Genomic DNA, 17435 nt, shown 5'->3' with positions numbered 1-17435 from the left:
TCCTCTGTATTTTGGGGTCAAATATATTTCTTAAAAAAGTGCCAGTCTATTGGGTGAACACAAGAAATTCTGCAGATGCTGGAAATCCAAAGCAACACACGCAGACACAGAACTCTGGAGAAGATCAGCAGGTCAGGCAGCAGCCTACTTTTCCATCCCTTCTTCCTCATTTTGTGTGTGTTGCTTAGGTAACTCCTGAACCTAATGAAGTGGCCACTAAGTGTACGCTCATGGTCTTCTTCTGCTGTAGCCCATCCACTTCAAGGTTCAATGTGTTGTGCGTTCAGAGGTGCTCTTCTGCACACCACAGTTGAAATACGTGCAGCACACACAACGCTTCAGGAACTCAGCAGGTCAGGCAGTAGCAATGGAAAAGAGTACAGTCGATGTTTCAGGCCGAGACCCTTCAGCAGGACTGGAGATGAAAAACCGAGGAATAGATTTAAAAGGTGAGGGGGAGGGGAGGAAGAATCACAAGGTGAAAGGTGAAACCTGAAGGGAGGGATGAAGTAAAGAGTTGGGAAGTTGATTGGTGAAAGGGACAGAAGACTAGGGAAGAAAGAGAATGGAGGAGGAGCACCAGAAGGAGGCGATGGGCAGGTAAGGAGATAACGTGAGGGGGGGAAAGGGGATGGGAAATGGGGAAGGAGATGTGAGTAAGGGGAGCATTACTAGAAGTTTGAGAAATCATTGTTCACATCACTGCTCCCCCTCTATGATCTCTGCAGCCCTCTGACTCTTCAACCACGTGCTCACCCAATCCCGCTACCACAGCCACGTATCCTTCCTGAGAACGTGTCCTCGCCGCCAGCTTGTCACCTTTCACCTTCTGTTTCTCTCTCCCCTCCCCGCACCTTTTGAATCTACTCTAGTTTTCTTTTTCCAGTCCTGCTGAAGGATTTCGGCCCGAAACGTAGACCGTACTCTTTTCCATAGATTCTGCCTGGCCTGCTGAGTTCCTTTGGCATTTTGTATGGGTTGCTTGGATTTCCAGCATCTGCAGGTTTTCTCTTGTTTGTGGTTGAAATATATGTTTATTTGAGTTACTGTCACTTTCCAGTCTGGCCAATCCTCTTTGACCTCTCTCAAAACAGAACTGCCGCTCACTGGATGTTTTATGTCTTTTGCACCATTCTCTGTAAAATCTAGGAACTGTTGTGCATGAAAATACCTGGAGACCTGCAGTTTCTGAGATACTCAAACCATCCCATCTGGCACCAACAATCATTCCACAGTCAAAGTCACTTAGATCACATTTCTTCCCCATTCTGATCTTTGGTTCAAACAACAACTGAACCTCTTGACAATGTCTGCATGCTTTTATGCATTGAGTTGCTGCCACATGATTGGCTGATTAAATATTGCATTGACGAGCAGGTGTACAGGTAGGTGTACCTAATAAAGTCAACACTGAATGTAGATTGATGGTGTGAAGTTGGAGTTCAGATCCATGGGCAAAGGACCAGCTTTTCCTTTCTTGGCTGTTTCAACATTGTGCTGAGTTTTCCCGGCTCCCCCAAGGTACTTACCTGTAGCTCAGTCTTCCTCTGCTGCATGGCGTTGGAAGTAGCAGGAACCACAGACTCCTCTGCAAGACCGGATTCGATTCTCCTAATGGCATCATTCGCTTTCTTAATGCTGGTTTCCAACTCTGATTGTGATGATGCTCTGGTCAAGGGAAAGACAAACATTTCTCAGAAGTGTCCCCTTGATATTGGGGAGTGACCCGCATATTCATCCATTAACTTTAAGAATAATAAATAGCAATGAGAAATTCAGCATGTCCCCAATACTTTCACCAATTCAACACAGAAAGCATCCTGACTGGATGTATCACAGATACAAAGCAGTATGGCAACTGCTTTGCCCAGGGTTGCATGATATTGCAGAGAATTGTGAATGCAGCCCAGTCCATAACATAAACACATTTCCCTCTATTAACTCCCTCTAAGCCTCACTATGCAAGCAGGCTTTTTCCACTGAGGTGGGGTGAGACTGGAACTGGAGGTCATAGGTTTAGAGTGAAAGGTGAAATATTTAAGGGGAACCTGAGGGGGAACTTCTTTACTCAGAGGATAGTGTGAGTGTAGAACGAACCACCAGTGGAAATGGTGGATGTGGGTTTGATTGCAATGTTTAAGAGAAGTTTGGGTAAGTACATGGATGGGAAGGATATGGAGGACTATGGTCCATATGTGGGTCAACGGGCTTAGGCAGAACAACCATTCAGTACAGACTATATCGCTGGAAGGTTTGTGCTGTAGTGCTCTATGACTCTATGCCAATGCTATTCTACCCAGTGAACTGGCCATATTCTCCATGTCCAATTCCATCCCATTATGTATCCAGTTCCATTTTGAAAGCTGCTTTTGGAGCTGTTTCCACTACCCTTTGAGATAGTAGAATGCACTCTGATGACAACATCTCAGGTCTAAAAATCTTTTCCATTTCCGCTCATTTCTTTTCACCTGAGCTGGTGTCCCCTGTTCACCAAGCTGCCTGCAACTCTGAATATTTTTTCCCTTATCTAATTCCACCAAAGCCATGGTGATTTGGAGCAGTTCTGTAGAACTTCTTAACCTGCAGTGATGTGAGAACAACAAGCCTGCTCCTCCAGGGTTGAATAAGCAGCCCTGGTTCTGAGTAGAGACAGGAATCAAAGAAGTTGGAAAACTCAAGGTGGGGGTGATGATGGAGAGACTATAAAGGTGGGTGCTGTGACTCACTTGTTCTGGTATTGGTTGGCCAGCGAGGTGACGTGTTTGTGCTTATTCGTCACATCGTTGAGCTTTTTTGGAAGCAGCGATGCAGAAGGCCCTGTGGGTTTCTTCAGAAGGTGTGAATCGCATTCTTTCTTTACAGAATCTTTCTCTACTCCAATCTTCTGTAAGCGATTATTTATATCCTGCAAATAGAGTCAGATTGGTAAATTGACCATACAGAATGTTTTAGTAAATTTTCACGTGTAATCCACAAAAGGAATCAATCCCTTGTTTGCTATTTAGTACAAATATGCCTCCCTCAGGATAAACATTATTTGCTAAGCTCTTCTGCTGATATATTCCTACACTACACTTACAAGACTAGGACTCTACAGAATACAGGGTAACTTTCAGTAATGTGAACCTTTATTTCCCATTGAATCCCATGTAATAAGTGAAGAAATATCCCTATGGAAATTTTTCCTCACAAAAGTAATGATCCAGCAGGTATGTGGTCTACAGGCAAGTAAATCATGTTATATTGTCAGTAGAAGAGAAGGGTTGTTGTTTTAATGAACAAGATTTTACAATTTGATAAAGTATCATTGTACATGTATCAATAATATGAAGTGCCTTGTCAGTTTCCAAAACAAATCTCTTAAATGGTCTCCTACTGTGAACTAGCAGCCTATGATCATTGTCCTTAGTAAATTATTTAAGTTCTGTATATACATTGTGTGTTTATATTATTTTTCACATAAATTCTGTAAAAGTGAATGTTTATTCCATTACTCAGATCTTTTTAGTAATTTTGTGCGGATTCTGTAAGGCTGAATTTCCATTACCTGTAAGACGAGGGTTCACTGTATATGTGGCTAAAATAAATCCTTACAACAACCATACTGCCTCCCCCAGGGACAGGACTGTCCTCATGGATCAGATAGTTGTGCCCAGTGGTACAAAAGTACTGACATAAAATCACTGAAACTGAAATTTTCCCCCACCATAGCCCAAGGAGTTTTTTTTAACATTCAAGGTACATTTATTTTCAAAATATTTATGCCGTATACAGTCCTGAGATTTGTCTTCCCACAGACAGCTACGAAACAAAGAAAACCATGAAACCATTCAAAGAAAAACATCAATTACCCCCCACCCCCAACGCAAAAAAATTTTTACATTCTTTTCACCTCTCTACCTCTTCAGGATGTGTCTGCCTTCTACCCGATTCATTTCCTTCCACATACACCTCCTTCAGGTACAGTATGTCAGGTGTACTTAACAAGCCTTCTCTCCCCTCTCTCTGCTGTCACTACCACCATTTGCATCACTTGGTCTCTGCACTCACTTTGATCTCTCCACCCTTCCACCTGCAATTTCAGACGTGCCTGGTTTTCTAATGCTTTTCTTGCTCTGATCGACCTGAAACGTCGATCTACGTCTGTCCCCACAGATGCTACCTGACCTGCTGAGTATTTTCAGTGTTCTCTATTTAGTGTTTTTTTTTAAATTTCAGGAATGATTGGTTTGTCCTACCTGCTGGTCCTTGAGACGGTCAGCAATGTCCTGAGTGGGAGCACTTCGGTTGATTGGCATGTGAAGATGGGACATCACATCCTTCTCAGTATCTTCCAAGTTGTCATTGATCCTGTTGAGCTTGGACAGAAGATCTTTGCTCTGGGGATCATCCTTTCCTGAACGGAGGGAAACAGGCAAGTGACAGGTCATGTGATATAGCAGAAGCAAATAGGGTAATAGGGTTACCCGTTTACCCTAGGTCACAGATCTAGCACTAAGGGTGACCCAAAGATTCAACATAAGCACTACAGCCTCAACCTGTTGATTGGTGCTTGGATCTGACACTTGGAGATATTCCACTGAATGGAGAACAGCTAAAAAGTAACATATGCTCCATTAACACCCTTCTCTCACCTGGTGCTGCAGCTTGGGTCAACAAGCTGGTTTCCTTGGTTGTGTGGTCCCGTTTTGTTTGCTGTAATTCATTGTAACGGTTTTTCAATTTATTCTGAGTGTCTGACCGTTTCTTCTTCAAATCATCCAGTTCCTTCGCCAATCTAGAGGTAAACAGCAGACACCGACTGAGCAGAGACACAAGAGATTTTGTAGATGCTGGAAGTTTGCAGCAACGTACAAAGGAGCTGGAGGAACTCAGTGGGTCAGGCAGCATCTATGCTGGGAAATGGACAGTTGACATTTTGGGCCGAGACCCTTCATCAGGACGGAACTATTGATTAGAAAGGAGGTAAAACTCTGCTCTGGGTTCATTCTGCACTTAGAACATTATATAGTGGAGTTTTATTTGGTATCCAATCAGGGTTGGACCTGCCATGAGTCAGTGCAAAGAGAGATTTATTGTGTGTACTTGCTCAGGGAGTGCTTGATCAAATGGTATGGAGAATATTTCTTGTGTTACTTAATCCACATCTTACCTGTATGACAACAGGTGGGGCAGCACTCAAGGAGCTATTTCAACACTGCTATTGAACTAAACGTTCCAATGCAAGGTTTCAACCTCAAATGTTGACAATTTCTTTCCTCCAACAGATGATGCATGAGTCACTGAACAGCACAATGTCTGTGTTAGTATGTAGAATGGCTCTGATGTTCACCAGTAACCTGGCCTATGACCGATCTCATTGAATGGGAAGTGCCCATTAGGCATTGAGGTCTCCCCTAATCAGCTCCTGAAACTTATAGGAAGCACTGAACCCAGGTAGAAGCAGACTTTTCCCATCGACTGCCAATGTGCCATCGACAGCAGATTTCCAATGCATGTGTTCCAGGAATCCAGGCTCATTTTGGCATGGATTAACTATCTTAATTAGAGGTTCTTTCGAGTGGCTGGGAACACACCAGGTACACACAATTTGCAGACCTTAGATTTTATGGCACAGGAAGGGGTTCTTTCAGCACAGTGTGTCTATTTCTGGTAAAACAAAATAAACCCCAGCTCTCAGCCAACATCGTTGTCGTGGTCAGCAAGAGGCTTTCTGAATGCACTGAGTCTTCCTGCCTCCTGTGCAGCAAGTCATTTCCCGACTTGCTCCTGTACCAAGGCTCTTAGGGCAAAAACTCTTCACTCCTTCGCACTATTCTTAATTTTATAGTTTAAATTTAGTAAATTTGTTTAACAATATGTTGCCTGGCCTCCCTGCTAACGGAAACTGGTCCTTGTTTAAATCTCTCATAATCTTGATGCATCTTATCTTTAATCTCCCCTTTTCTAAAGCAAATAGCTCCATCATAGCCAATCCACCCTCATAAGCCAAGTCTGACAAGCATCAAACATCCTTGTTAAGTGTCTGCTATAACCCCTCGTTACTGTCACAGCTTTACTCCGTTGTGGTACCATCCTTAACGTTCTACTCAGACTGCACTAAACTGAATGCTACTTGCCATTTGCCTTCTCATCTGCATTGTTTAATGCTATTTTTGTCCAATCAATCCACATCCAAATCCTGTACCATCTGCAGACCTTCTTATATACAATATAACAATTACAGAACAGAAACAGGCCATCTCGGCCCTTCTAGTCCATGCCAAACTCCTACTCTCACTTAGTCCCACCGACCTGCACTCAGCCCACATCCCTCCATTCCTTTCCTGTCCATATAGCTATCCAATTTAACTTTAAACGCCAACATCGAACCTGCCTCAACCACTTCTGCTGGAAGCTCGTTCCACACAGCTACCACTCTCTGAATAAAGAAGTTCCCCCTCATGTTACCCCTAAACTTTTGCCCTTTAACTCTCAACTCATGTCCTCTTGTTTGAATCTCCCCCACTCTCAATGGAAAAAGCCTATCCATGTCAACTCTGTCTATCCCCCTCATAATTTTAAATACCTCTATCAAGTCCCTCCTCAACCTTCTACGCTCCAAAGAATAAAGACCCAACTTGTTCAACCTTTCTCTGTAACTTAGCAGATGAAACCCAGGCAACATTCTAGTAAATCTCCTCTGTACTCTCTCAATTTTCTTGACATCTTTCCTATAATTCGGTGACCAGAACTGTACACAATACTCCAAATTTGGCCTTACCAATGCCTTATACAATTTCAACATTACATCCCAACTCCTATACCCAATGCTCTGATTTATAAAGGCCAGCATACCAAAAGCTTTCTTCACCACCCTATCCACATGAGATTCCACCTTCAGGGAACTATGCACCATTATTCCTAGATCCCTCTGTTCTACAGCATTCTTCAATGCCCTACCATTTACCATGTATGTCCTATTTTGATTAGTCCTACCAAAATGTAGCACCTCATATTTATCAGCATTAAACTCCATCTGCCATCTTTCAGCCCACTCTTCTAACTGGCCTAAATCTCTCTGCAAGCTTTGAAAATCTACTTCATTATCCACAACTCTACCTATCTTAGTATCATCTGCATACTTACTAATCCAATTTACCACCACATCATCCAGATCATTAATATATATGACAAACAACATTGGACCCAGTACAGATCCCTGAGGCACACCACTAGACACCGTCCTCCGGTCTGACACACAGTTATCCACCACTACTCTCTGGCATCTCCCATCCAGCCACTGCTGAATCCATTTTACTACTTCAATATTAATACTTAACGATTGAACCTTCCTAACTGACCTTCCATGTGGGACCTTGTCAAAGGCCTTACTGAAGTCCATATAGACAACATCCACCGCTTTACCCTCTTCAACTTTCCTAGTAACCTCATCAAAGAATTCAATAAGATTTGTCAAACATGACTTCCTACGCACAAATCCATGTTGACTGTTTGTAATCAGACCCTTTCTATCCAAATAATTATATATACCATCTCTACGAATACACTCCATCAATTTACTCACCACTGACGTCAAACTCACAGGCCGATGATTGCTAGGTTTACTCTTAGAACCCTTCTTAAACAATGGAACAACATGACCAATATGCCAATCCTCCAGCACCATCCCCGTTTCTAATGACGTTTGAAATATTTCTGTCAGAGCCCCTGCTAGTTCCACACTAACTTCCCTCAAGGTCCTAGGGAATATTCTGTCTGGACCCGGAGGTTTATCCACTTTTATATTCCCTAAAAGCGCCAGTACTTCCTCTTCTTTAATCATCATACTTTCCATAACTACCTTTCTTGTTTCCCTTACCTTACACAATTCAATATCTTTCTCCTTAGTGAATACCGAAGAAAAGAAATTGTTCAAAATCTCCCCCATCTCTTTTGGGTCCGCACATAGCCGTGCACTCTAGTTCTCTAAGGGACCAATTTTATCCCTCACTATCCTTTTGCTATAATATAACCGTAGAAACCCTTTGGATTTATTTTCACCTTACTTGCCAAAGCAACCTCATATCTTCTTTTGGCTTTTCTAATTTCTTTCTTAAGATTCTTTTTACATTCTTTATATTCCTCAAGCACCTCATTTACTCCAAGCTGCCTATATTTATTGAAGATCCCTCTCTTTTTCCGAACCAAGTTTCCAATATCCCTTGAAAACCATGGCTCTCTCAAACTTTTAACCCTTCCTTTCAACCTAACAGGAACATAACGATCCTGTGCCCTCAAAATTTCACCTTTAAATGACCCCCATTTCTCTATTACATCCTTCCCATAAAACAAATTGTCCCAATCCACTCCTTCTAAATCCTTTCACATCTCCTCAAAGTTAGCCTTTCTCCAATCGAAAATCTCAACCCTGGGTCCAGTCCTATTCTTCTCCATAATTATATTGAAACTAATGGTATTATGATCACTGGACCCGAAGTGCTCCCCAACACATACCTTCGTCACCTGCCTTATCTCATTCCCTAACAGGAGATCCAACACTTCCCCTTCTCTAGTTGGTACCTCTATGTATTGCTGCAAAAAACTATCTTGCACACATTTTACAAACTCCAAACCATCCAGCTCTTTTAGAGAATGGGCTTCCCAGTCAATATGTGGAAAATTAAAATCTCCCACAATCACAACCTTGTGCTTACTACAAATATCTGCTATCTCCTTACAAATTTGCTCCTCCAATTCTCACTCCCCATTAGGTGGTCTATAATACACCCCTATAAGCATCACTACACCTTTCCCATTCCTCAATTCCACCCAAGTAGCCTCCCTAGACGAGTCCTCTAAACTATCCTGCCAAAGCACCACTGTTACATTTTCTCTGACAAGCAATGCAACACATCCCCCTCTTGCCCCTCCAATTCTATCACACTTGAAGCAACGAAATCCAGGAGTATTTAGTTGCCAATCACACCCCTCCTGCAACCATGTTTCACTAATAGCTACAACATCATATTTCCAGGTATTAATCCATGATCTAAGCTCATCCACCCTTCTTACAGTTCTCCTAGCATTAAAATAGATGCATTTAAGAAACTCTCCACCTCTTACTCTCTGTTTATCCCTAATGGAGCAAACAATTTTGTCTTTTTCTTCCTTCTCCCCTACATCTTTGGTCTGAGTGCTCCCGTTCTCTGTCCCCTGCCTATCCTCCCTCACGCACTGTCTACTAGCTTTCTCTATTTGTGAATTAACCTCCTCTCTCCTAGACTCTTCAATTTGATTCCCACCCCCCAACCATTCTAGTTTAAAGTCTCCTCAGTAGCCCTCGCAAATCTCCCCGCCAGGATATTGGTTCCCCTAGGATTCAAGTGCAACCCGTCCTTTTTGTACAGGTCACACCTGCGCCAAAAGAGCTCCCAATGATCCAAAAACTTGAATGCCTGCCCCCTGCTCCAATCCCTCAGCCACGCATTTATCCTCCACCTCATTCCATTCCTACTCTCACTGTCACGTGGCACAGGCAGTAATCCTGAGATTACTACCTTTGCGGTCCTTCTTCTCAACTCCCTTCCTAACTCCCTGTATTCTTCCTTCAGGGCCTCTTCCCTTTTCCTACCTATGTCATTGGTACCTATATGTACCACAACCTCTGGCTCCTCACCCTCCCACTTCAGGATCTCTTGGACGCAATCAGAAACGTCCCGGACCCTGGCACCAGGGAGGCAAACTACTATCCGGGTCTCCAGACTGCGTCCACAGAATCGCCTATCTGATCCCCTAACTATAGAGTCCCCTATCACAACTGCCCTCCTCTTCCTTTCCCTACCCTCTGAGCTACAGGGCCGGACTCTGTGCCGGAGGCACGGCCACTGTCGCTTCCCGCGGGTAAGCTGTCCCCCCCAACAGTACTCAAACAGGAGTACCTATTGTCAAGGGGCACAGCCACCGGGGTACTCCCTATTACCTGACTCTTCCCCTTCCCCCTTCTAACCGTGACCCACTTATCTGCCTCCCGTGGCCCCGGTGTGACCACCTGCCTGTAACTCCTCTCTATCAACTCCTCGCTCTCCCTGACCAGATGAAGGTCATCGAGCTGCAGCTCCTGTTCCCTAACGCGGTCCCTTAGGAGCTGCATCTCGGCGCACCTGGCGCAGATGTGGACGTCTGGGAGGCTTGGAGACTCCACTACCTCCCACATCCGGCACCGAGAACAACAAGCTGCCCTCACACTCATACTGCCCCACTCCTCAAATAACAGGAAAAATTGAAAACCAAACCTTCCTCGCCTCGCCCATTTCCGCCTAAGCCCTGAGGCCTTCACTCTGCTCCCAGCTTACTACGCTGCCTGCTGTATAAGGCTGTGTTCCTTTTAAATCTTCTGCGCTTCACTGCCCAACGTCACATGCCTGCGCAGTCCTGCCTCTCTTAGCTCCGATGAAAAATTGAAAAATTCAAAATGGCTTCCGCCGCACTCCCGCTCTAATTCTCAGATTTCCCTCTATGAATTAAACCCGAATCAGGACTTCTGACCTTTTAAATCTTACGCACTTCACTGCCCGACGTCACACACCTGCGCAGTCCCTACAATGGCTCGTACATTTTAGTTTAAATGATTGTAGTATATACAGGATTGAGCTGCGCAGAAACTCACAGCAAACAGCCCCCCAGTCACTACATCATCCTTTCTTCCCACCTCAAGCCAACTATTTTCCAACTCCCTTGGACCTTACATTGTCAAGGACCTTGCCACTTTCCATGTAGTCTTCATGGAAAGTGGCAAGGTCTCCATGTAGGATGAACCCTGGGAGCCCCCCAAGACTATGGTCAACACGCTCCTAGAAGACAGTGGCGCGGCTAATGTAGATGAACTGAACACACTGATGAGGGAGAGGGAGAAGTGGAGAGTCCATCATCGTGCCTGACGCCAGCCCCCTAGGCCTGAGTCGACGTAGTAGTAGTAGTAGTACTTCATCAAATGTACAGTTATTAGCAACATTCCACATTACTTCCTTAAAGTTAGTCAAAGATTTCCTTTCTTGTTCATGAAATAGTGGAAAATCCATCCACACTGAATTTCCACATTCAAGTCTACCAGGTTGCTAATAGCTTGCAAATAATCACTGTTTGGGTTTGTGTTGAATAATAACCACTTGATTTTGAAAATAAAATCCATAGTTAAAATGGGGCTAACCTGTTTGCTTGACCAATGACCTCTGAGTCAGGAGGAGGGATGTTGAAGCACACTCCAGGGACACGCTGGGTCTGTTTAGCATTGTTCACCACCACCCAGTTCTCTAAATCATTGTTGTCTTGGAGTATCAGCTTCTCGTCACGAACTACTTCATTCTGAAATGGATAAAAAGGATTCTAATTAGGTCAGTCACCTGATAGCACAGAACAAGCAGACACTTTAGTTGGCACTGTCGGTCTTCCTCACTCTAAAAACACTGCTGTGGTCATTTAGGACGTCAATAATTCACTGTGATTCATAGTGGCACAGCAGGTAGGTGCAGCTGCATCACGGTTCCCATCGACCCAGGTTTGGTCCTGACCTCCAGTGTTGGCTCTGTGGAGCTTGCACACTTGGCCAGTTACTGTTAGGGTTTCTCACTCTGCCTCCAGTTTCATCCTAAACGCATGCTGAATGGCTATTTAATTAATTGCTGGCTTGTCTTCCTTTTTCCTCACCTGTCCATCATGCCAGTCACACAGTGCAGTCACTGGAAAAGGTTTGGAAACAGGAGTGCGTCGGGCTTTCAGTGGTGCGATCTGCTGGCTCCGTTGTCTCAGATCGTTCAACTCTTTGTCCATTTGGATAATATTTTTCTCATCATCCTGGGAGAGAGGGAGAAGTGGGAGTTAGGATCCCGTGGGATTGTGGAGTCCAAAACTTTCCATCTCGCTTTTAACCACATGGCTAATTTCTGTACTGTCAACAAATCTCACCATCATGGCCCCTCTATCTAGGTCTAAATCACTAAAAACATTAGAAAAAATCAAGAGATTAGTACTGGGCTGTGTAGGAATAAGTAACATCATTCCTGTTACAAAACTACTTTTCAATGATTACCCCTGCCTTCCAACTACAGATCCAATCAGCCACTCACCTTAGACCTCATAAGGTTTTTACTTCTTTGACCGGCTTGCAATGAAAGCTGTTAAAATTCAGACTACGTCAAGTGTACGGCCTCGTTACCCTCATATTTAAGCCGTATTTTTGGGTGCTGTGAAATTTTCTTCCAGTTGGCATGCTTCATCAAAACACAAGTATAATGGTGGAAACCTGGTCACTCTAAAACTTTGTCTTCATATCACTTGTTCCATCAGGAATTTCAATGATATAGAATACTAAATCCAGTAATGTAGGGTTGAAAGAAAGGAGATTGATAGAATTAAGACTAGAAGCACTCACTTCAAACTGGCGGAGCAGGTCAGACGCATAGCGGGGATTGTCGTTGTATGTGGAGTACTTGTTGTCCAACTCTGCATTGTGCTTTTTGATTGACTGGCTGAGATTGTCTGCGTCATACTGAAACTGGGGTGGCAGAGAAGATAAAAACAAGGTTGAGAGGGTGTGAAGCAGTGGAAGAAAAATATTTCACAAGTTGGCAGGTTTCTGCAACAGAACAACTTGCGCTTAGACATATAACAGAGGAGCACCATCAAACACAATTTGACACTGAGGCCCTTGAGATGGTAAACAAAGCCTCAGGCAAGGAGTTTGGACCTGAAGCATTGACTCAACGTTTCCCTCAAGAGATGCTGCTTGATGCATTGAGTTCCTTAAGCTTGATGTGTGTTGCTCCAGATTCCCAGCATCTGCACTTTCTCTTGTGTCTCAGTGAAGGAGAAAGATTACGTCGAGAAGCATAGAGATTAAGGAAGACATTCCCAAGCTTAGAGAAGTAAAAATATAGTCGACGTCAGATACACTGGAGAAGATCTGAGATATAGATATAGGGAAAGTGAAGATGATGGAATTGGATAATGAATGAGATATTTCAAAGTGGACTGGACCCAGTCTAGCAGCCAATGTCAGGGTGAGGAATGGATATAGAACAGATAAACCCCTAAAGGCTACAAGCTGGTGTGAGCTGGTACAATCTGAACAGGGATTCACAATAAGTAACAAACAACCTGCTGGAGGAACTCAGTGGGTCGCGCAGCATCTTTGAGGGGAGAGGAATTGCTGACATTTCAGGGAAAACCTCGTATCAGGAAGTTGGATGTTGCTCCAGATTCCAGCACCTGAAGTCTAGTGTGTTTCTGTTCACGATAAGGCATTGTGTTCTCCTCTCCTCCACTCTCCTCCTGGCCCCAGATAATTCAATGTCGGGTTACTTCCTGTTATGCAAAAGGCTTAATGGCTGGAATTTGTTAGTTATCTTCTTAGCTGAAACCCTAACAGAGTGGTCATAAACAATAATGGTTAGAAATTAATGAAACCAGACGAGCACATTAGCCAGGGGAAGGTGTGATGCGAGACATGGAGAAGGAGTGCGATGCTTTACTCCCTGTAATGTATTCCAATATCTTCTGGAAGGCTGAGTGGTTTTGCTCTTTTGAGTAAATTCTCACCATTTGAATGCACATTGTTAGAGATAGGATGGGGTGATGAGGATGGAAGAAAAGAGGAGGGGGAAACACGGCTACTGTTGAGTGATAGCAGACTTACTTTAGAACACTATACGGTTTAGCTGGTGCACCAGGCAACAGTGCTGTCACTCAACACACTGACCTTTGCAGGCTCCTGAAAGACCACAGAGGGAGCTCTACAACACAATGGTCAGAATCCCACACTGATTGAATAGTCATAGGCATACTTTATTGATCCCGGGGGAAATTGGTTTTCGTTACAGTTGCACCATAAATAATAAATGGTAATAAAACCATAAATAGTTAAATAATAATATGTAAATTATGCCTGTAAATTATGAAATAAGTCCAGGACCAGCCTATCGGCTCAGGGTGTCTGACCCTCCAAGGGAGGAGTTGTAAAGTTTGATGGCCACAGGCAGGAATGACTTCCTATGACGCTCTGTGTTGCATCTCAGAGGAATGAGTCTCTGGCTGAATGTACTCCTGTGCCCAACCAGTACATTATGTAGTGGATGGGAGACATTGTCCAAGATGGCATGTAACTTAGACAGCATCCTCTTTTCAGACACCACCGTCAGAGAGTCCAGTTCCATCCCCAGAACATCACTGGCCTTATGAATGAGTTTGTTGATTCTGTTGGTGTCTGCTACCCTCAGCCTGCTGCCCCAGCACACAACAGTAAACATGATAGCACTGGCCACCACAGACTCGTAGAACATCCTCAGCATCGTCCGGCAGATGTTAAAGGACCTCAGTCTCCTCAGGAAATAGAGACGACTCTGACCCTTCTTGTAGACAGCCTCAGTGTTCTTTGACCAGTCCAGTTTATTGTCAGTTTGTATCCCCAGGTATTTGTAATCCTCCACCATGTCCACATGGGGGAGCGTATCAATATGCTTCCCCAGGACCCAATGTCAGCTTGGTCTTGATCTTTCAGGCAGCAGGTTCAAAGAGAGCTTCTATCCGTAATTGGATGCTCCCTTTGTAAAACAAAATGGACTCCAGGCCTCATTATAGCCTTGCACATTATCTGCCTGCACTGCGCTTTACTCCCTACTCTGTTGCTGCTTTTTCCTTGGTGAACTGATGAGATGAAATCCGTATGGATGGCACGCAAAACAAAGATTTTGACTGTATCTCAGTACATGTGATATTAATAAACCAATTTACAATCGGTCAGATTTACATCCACAAAACCCATGAGAAATCAACAGGGTAAGATGTTAATATCCTTGTACCGATGGTTGTGAGCTCTGCTCGAGACTGCCTTGATGTTGGGAGTGGCACGACACCAGGGCTGACATGCAGGTGTTTTCAAGTGGCAGTCTCTTTCCTCGAGGTTTTATCAATTAGCCCACTACATTTCCAGAGTCACCCCCCCCCCCCCATTGTGTCCGCCAACTCTCTCGATGCTATCTTGGAGCCCAGGAGAGGTCTCTTCGCTTGATTCAAAGCCATTAACTATTCCTTTCTGCCACCTCTGATGTGACTCTGTTGGTTTGCCGCACAGTCTGATCACGGGTCTCTAGCTCCTTCAGCAGTTTGATGGTGGATGTGGCTACAAATCCACCGGACAAACGTTGGTTTTCCAGCCCTGTCACTGAGCTTCAGCCGCTAGATCTGCACAGTGTAGCCTCCTGTGTTCTTATGCTTCAGCTACTGAGTCCTCCCACGGGGCTGTGAGCTCCACGCTCTAGACGATCTGTAATGACTCGGACACTGAGTCCTCCCACGGGGCTGTGAGCTCCACGCTCTAGACAATCTGTAATGACTCGGACACTGAGCCCTCCCACGGGGCTGTGAGCTCCACGCTCTAGACAATCTGTAATGACTTGGACATTGAGTCCTCCCACGGGGCTGAGCTCCACGCTCTAGACGATCTGTAATGACTTGGACACTGAGTCCTCCCACGGGGCTGTGAGCTCCACGCTCTAGACGATCTGTAATGACTTGGACCAGAGAACCCAGTCTGGCCTAAGGTTGGTGGTAGCAATTTCTGGATGAAAGGTGAGTTGTTTATTGACATCCACCAGCATTTTCCAGTTACAGGCCATGTTCATCTGACCTGTTTCTGGCTAAGGAAGGAGACTAGTTGGTCTTTTCTCTCCCTCCTGAACAAATGCTGCTGGTGTCAGAGTGTTGGTCATCCTACAGGGTAAGGAGTCAGTTGCTACCCTCTTAGCCTCGGTGAACAACTCTTCGAGACTTGGTGGTGACACCGTGTGTGAGGCTGGTGTTGCAGCTTACCAGAGTATGCTTCAGGGTTTCCGGAATCGGGCACAAGGAACAAGTTGGGTCCTCACTGAACCTCTGAACCGGGTCAAGGGAGGCGGGATTGGGTTCAGGAGAGCTGACCTGGGTGAAGACCATGCTGCTGTCTGCTACTCAGAAGCGCCTGAGTTGGCGCGAAGGTGGCACGTGGTGAATCCATGAGTGATTGTCTTGGACATTTCTTTTGCAATGACAAGACCCTGTTGGATATTTATTGCTGCAGGCCTGCTTCCCTTGTTTGGTGGAGAGGTAGGTGTTGTAGCGAGGACTGGGTCTCATTGCTCAGGCTTGTATTGTAGAGTGGCTTCCAGACATGGTTGGGGATGTCCTCTCCCATGAGTGCTGCCCTCCAGTGTTGGATTGGTTGAATTGCAGTCTGGTCTGCCTGGAACTATCAATTTGCTGGGACTTGTCGATCAGGGTCTTGGACTAAAAATGTGTTTTCTCACATGACTATGTTCTTTTTTTCCCCCTTTTTTGTTATTTTGAATGTGCGTGTATGTTCTTGCACCTTGGCCCCAGAGGGATGCTGTCTCGTTCGGCTGTATCCAAGTATGGTTTGAATGACAATTAACCGATTTGATTTATTTTCTCTAAAAATGTAACACTATATTCTGCAATTTAATATTTTGTTTTCCTTTTATACTATCACGATATGCTTATGCATGAAATGATCTGTTGGGATAACATGCAAAACACTTCTCCACTGTATCTTGGTGCATGGGACAGTGATAAGCTAATTACCATTTACCGGTGTGCGACTACACGCGAACTTTCAGTGAGAGCGAAGTGCATTCTGATCAGTGCCTCTTTAAACAGCACAGTTTCAGGGGAAGCAGTTGCTATAATCTGAGTCTCTGGTGATTAAATAAAAGCTGTTGTTTTTCAAACTAGTGAGTGACAGCAGATGTACTTTATGTTTTACACTACTGATTGGCTGGGTAAAGAAGTGCTGGGTTAAACAAAATGTCTTGCTGAAATGTTGAAGATAAAATTTCTCAAGAAGTGTTGAGTCCACTGGAGCAAATGTTCAGCTCCGGGTTAGGACTCGGGCTGAATGGCCTACTTCTGCTCCTATATCTTACGGTCTATCTTATAGTCTTATGGGTTATGAATATTCAGCTCCGGGGTAGGAATGTTCAGCTGCACAGTGCAGTGTCTTTGGATTTATGTAAACAAGCCTCAAAGCAGTCAGATCAGCCAGCTCGCAGCTAATCTAAATCTCACCAGTCTTGCCGTAGCACCTCATCTTCAGTACCACTTACTGATTCTGCCTTGGATCACAGAAAATTCACTTCCCAGAAATAAGCCAACTGGCATTATCCTGTTGCTGGTAGAAGAGGGGCTCTTGTAGCCACATCCCTCTTTCTAGCGTCTGTCCCTGCAGTTCACAATTCTTCGAGTTGACATCCCGTGCTTCTGCACGAAAATACTTTTCCTCAGCCTCCCGCTAAGACTTCCACCAATTAGTTTAAATCTACACCCTATCTTTGACCCCTTTCTGATTTAATCTCTAAGACTCCCCATAGTTTTAAAGAGGCCTCAGTTTTCACTGTTTCAAAAAAAAA

The 17435-nt window shown here is 44.4% G+C and overlaps 1 protein-coding gene across 1 annotated transcript in view; it reads right to left on the bottom strand.

The window, feature by feature from the left end:
• evpla (envoplakin a) overlaps positions 1-17435 on the bottom strand; it is an 82228-nt gene that overhangs the window by 23885 nt on the left and 40908 nt on the right. Inside the window, exons 10-16 of the mRNA XM_072242386.1 lie at positions 12410-12532; positions 11686-11832; positions 11189-11343; positions 4635-4777; positions 4239-4396; positions 2727-2905; positions 1530-1668 (exon numbers count right to left, since the gene is read on the bottom strand). Coding sequence (XP_072098487.1) covers positions 1530-1668; positions 2727-2905; positions 4239-4396; positions 4635-4777; positions 11189-11343; positions 11686-11832; positions 12410-12532 — 1044 coding nt within the window. The remainder of the gene's footprint in view (positions 1-1529; positions 1669-2726; positions 2906-4238; positions 4397-4634; positions 4778-11188; positions 11344-11685; positions 11833-12409; positions 12533-17435) is intronic.

The sequence above is a fragment of the Mobula birostris genome, chromosome 24 (assembly GCF_030028105.1).
Source record: "Mobula birostris isolate sMobBir1 chromosome 24, sMobBir1.hap1, whole genome shotgun sequence".
Classification (NCBI taxonomy): Eukaryota; Metazoa; Chordata; class Chondrichthyes; order Myliobatiformes; family Myliobatidae; genus Mobula; species Mobula birostris.
Note: the sequence above shows the minus strand (reverse complement) of the source record. Positions and strands in the feature narration are given on the sequence as shown.